At 54.8% G+C, this 3,046-nt stretch overlaps 1 protein-coding gene across 3 annotated transcripts in view; it reads left to right on the top strand.

Annotated features, from left to right (window-relative positions):
- The window catches only part of ZNF428 (zinc finger protein 428), a 17,847-nt gene that overhangs the window by 7,824 nt on the left and 6,977 nt on the right, over nucleotides 1–3,046 (top strand). For 2 of the 3 annotated variants that reach the window (XR_003046264.1, XR_003046265.1), the window contains exons 2-3: nucleotides 14–502; nucleotides 2,054–2,185. Coding sequence is in view for 1 of the 3 variants with exons in the window: in XM_006911773.3 (XP_006911835.1) it covers nucleotides 14–513 (500 nt within the window). In the remaining 2 variants the exon portion in view is untranslated. Of the gene's footprint in view, nucleotides 1–13; nucleotides 679–2,053; nucleotides 2,186–3,046 lie in introns of those variants that run through there. The other variant, XM_006911773.3, reaches the window with a different exon arrangement.

Below are 3,046 nucleotides of genomic sequence, written 5' to 3'. Positions count from 1 at the left end.
CCCGCCCCCGCAGGCCCCGAGCATTCCTCTGACTCCGAGTACACACTCTCAGAGCCGGACTCCGACGAGGAGGAAGACGAGGAGGAGGAGGAAGAGGAGACCACTGACGACCCCGAGTACGACCCTGGCTACAAGGTGAAGCAGCGCCTGGGCGGGGGCCGGGGCGGCCCTTCCCGCCGGGCCCCCCGCGCAGCCCAGCCCCCGGGGCCCCCAGCTCAGCCCTGCCAGCTCTGTGGCCGCTCGCCTCTTGGGGAAGCCCCCCCGGGCACCCCACCCTGCCGGCTCTGCTGCCCTGCTACAGCCCCCCAGGAAGCGCCAGCCCCCGACGGCAGGGCCCTCGGGGAGGAAGAGGAGGAGCCACCTCGGGCTGGGGAGGGCCGGCCGGCAGGGCGGGGGGACGAGGAGGACGAGGACGAGGAGGGCACCTTCCACTGCACGGAGTGCGAGGATTCCTTCGACAGCCTCGGGGAGCTGCATGGCCACTTCATGCTGCACGCCCGGGGTGAGGTGTAGGCGGAGCCCCCACCGGGGAGCTTGGCCGAAGGGGCGGGTGGGAGGAGGGGGCTGAGGGAACGGGGGTGGCCGCGGTGGTCGCCGTGGTCTGGGGACGGGAAGCGCTGGTCTGTGTTGTCTCAGCTGCAGATGTGTGAGGCCAGAATAAAAGCCGAGTTCCGTGTGTGTCGGTGCAGCGTGCGTTTGGGGCGGGGCATCCGCGTGTCCCCTCCGTGTGTGAGGCATGCGCTTGGCCGTTCACCCCCATCCCGCTGGTCCCCTTGGGCGAACTGTAGGGTTGTCATTGCCAAGATAATTAACGTGGATGCTGAGAGCTTACGTTCGGCGTGCTTTCCATGTATTTACTCACAGACCCGGTGAGGTGCAGGCTCCAACAGCAGAATTTTGTTTCTCGCTCTAGTAATAGTCCTGGGCGGGTGTTTTAGGTTGGCAGGCAGCCCTTCCCCATCTGGTAATTTGGGGACCCAGGCTGTCCCTGAAGCCTGTCTTCATCTGCATGGCCATGGCAGGGCAGCAGTGGCCTGGGTGCCTGGAGAGGTACACACACTTCCTCACAGGCGCCAGCCTAGAAGTGGCATGTACTGCTTCCATTTATGTTCCTTTGCTGAGGAATCAGTCACATGGCCACAGCTCCCTGCAAAGGAGTCTGGGAAAGGCAGTCTAGACAAGTGCCCGGACAGCAGAAAACGGTTGGTGGAGAACAGCTCGTGTTCTCTGCCACTTCGCTTAAGAACTTCACAGAGAGGACTTTCATTATAATCGTTGCTATGCTTCCCGCGCACTTCCTGGGTGCCAAGTGCCACTTCAAGAGCTTGATATATGTTGACTCATACAAGTTGTGCATCTAGGAACTTGCAAAAATAGAACCTTAAGTGTAATCACAGCTGTCATTTTTCCAGCGCTTAGGGAGTTCTGCCTTTTATTTGCATGAGATCATCAGGTTCTTAGAATAACTCTGTGAGGTAAGACCTGTGATCCATCAATTCATTTAATAGACATCTTTTGAGTACCTGTTGTGCGCTAAGCATTGGGAATATGCCTGTGAATAAAATAAAATCCTTGTCCTCATGAAGCTTATGTGGGAGTGGGACAGGGCCGCTGGTGGGGACAGGCAGTAAACAAGTAAGATGTGGCATATGCTGGATGGTGGAGAAGAATAAAGCAGAGAAAGGGGGAGGGTTCTGGGACGGGGTTGCAGTTTTAAATCATGTCATCCTCCCTGGAAAGGTGACAGACCTGAAGGGGACACCGTGCACGTCCGTGGGAAGAGCCTGCCCGCATCGGGAAGGCCCGAGTGGCTGGCGCAGAGGGAGGCAGGGTGGACCTGGGGTGGTACTCTCGGAGGGGAGCAGAGGGCCAGCTTCCACAGCCTCGTCCAACCTGGCTCTCGCTCTGAGGTGGGAAGTACCCATTCGCAGAAGCTTGGCGCCGAAGCTGCTTTGAAAATAGATGCCTAATTATAAATGATAGTTACCATTTACTGAGCATTTAGTGTGTGCCAAGCCCTGTTCTAAGGCGCTTTACGTGTGTTAACTCATAGAAGCTTGGCAACTAAGAACCTTCACGACTAGACCCTGAATTACCGTAATGGCCATCATTAAGTCAGCGCTCACAGCGGACCAGGCCCTGGGCTAAGCGCTTTGTATGGACAGTCGCCTTGGATCCTGATGAGGTAGGGACTGTTATTTATTTACTCATTCATTCAATACTGATTTGTTGAGCACTTATGAGATGCAGCCACTATTTGGGGAGCTGGTGAACGTGATGAACCAAGATCACTGCCTTTGTGGATGTTATATTATATTGGGGAAGACAGACAGACACTTAATTAGATATTTAAGTAAAATATAAAGTGTGTAAGATTGTTAGAAGGTACTAAGGGCTGTGAAGGAAAAGGGAAGGAGGATGGGGGGAGGCTTGTGTATGTGTGATGGGGTTTCAGAGAGGGTGGTTAGGAAGGCTTCACTGAGAAGGTGACATCAGAGCAGAGAGCTAGAGGAGGGGAAGCAGTGAGCCATGTGACCAGGAACAGCACGTGCAAAGGCCCTGAGGTAGGAGTCTGCTTGGGATGTTTGTGGTAGAGCTCATGGGGCCACGAGGCTGTTGCTAAGGAAGGCAGGCAGAAGACTGATGGGGGGGCAAGGTCAGAGAGGGGCAGAGGGCCAGGCTGTGTAGACCATTATACCAACTGGCTTTCTCTCTCAAGTCTGAATCATCGTTGTAATCCTTAGAAGCACAGAGGCTGCCTCCATGACCATTTTACAGCTGCTGCGACGGGTACAGAGATGCAGAGTTATCTGCATCTGCACAGCTAGTAACTAGCAGAGCTCAGGTTTGATTCCAAACAACCGGATGTAGAGCACACACATTCTTAGCCACTAAGCCACACAGCAGAAATGGCAGTCTGGCTGTCCCCAGCCACCATCTGACTTGCAGAAAAGTATATTTGGTCTCCACAGAGTTTTTGAGGTTTTTAAATCACATTGGTTACCAACATTTAAAAATGGGCAGGTTTTACATAGAAATGGAGGTT

Source organism: Pteropus alecto, unplaced genomic scaffold (genome assembly GCF_000325575.1).
Source record: "Pteropus alecto unplaced genomic scaffold, ASM32557v1 scaffold194, whole genome shotgun sequence".
NCBI lineage: Eukaryota > Metazoa > Chordata > Mammalia > Chiroptera > Pteropodidae > Pteropus > Pteropus alecto.
This window is presented reverse-complemented; position numbering and strand designations above follow the sequence as displayed.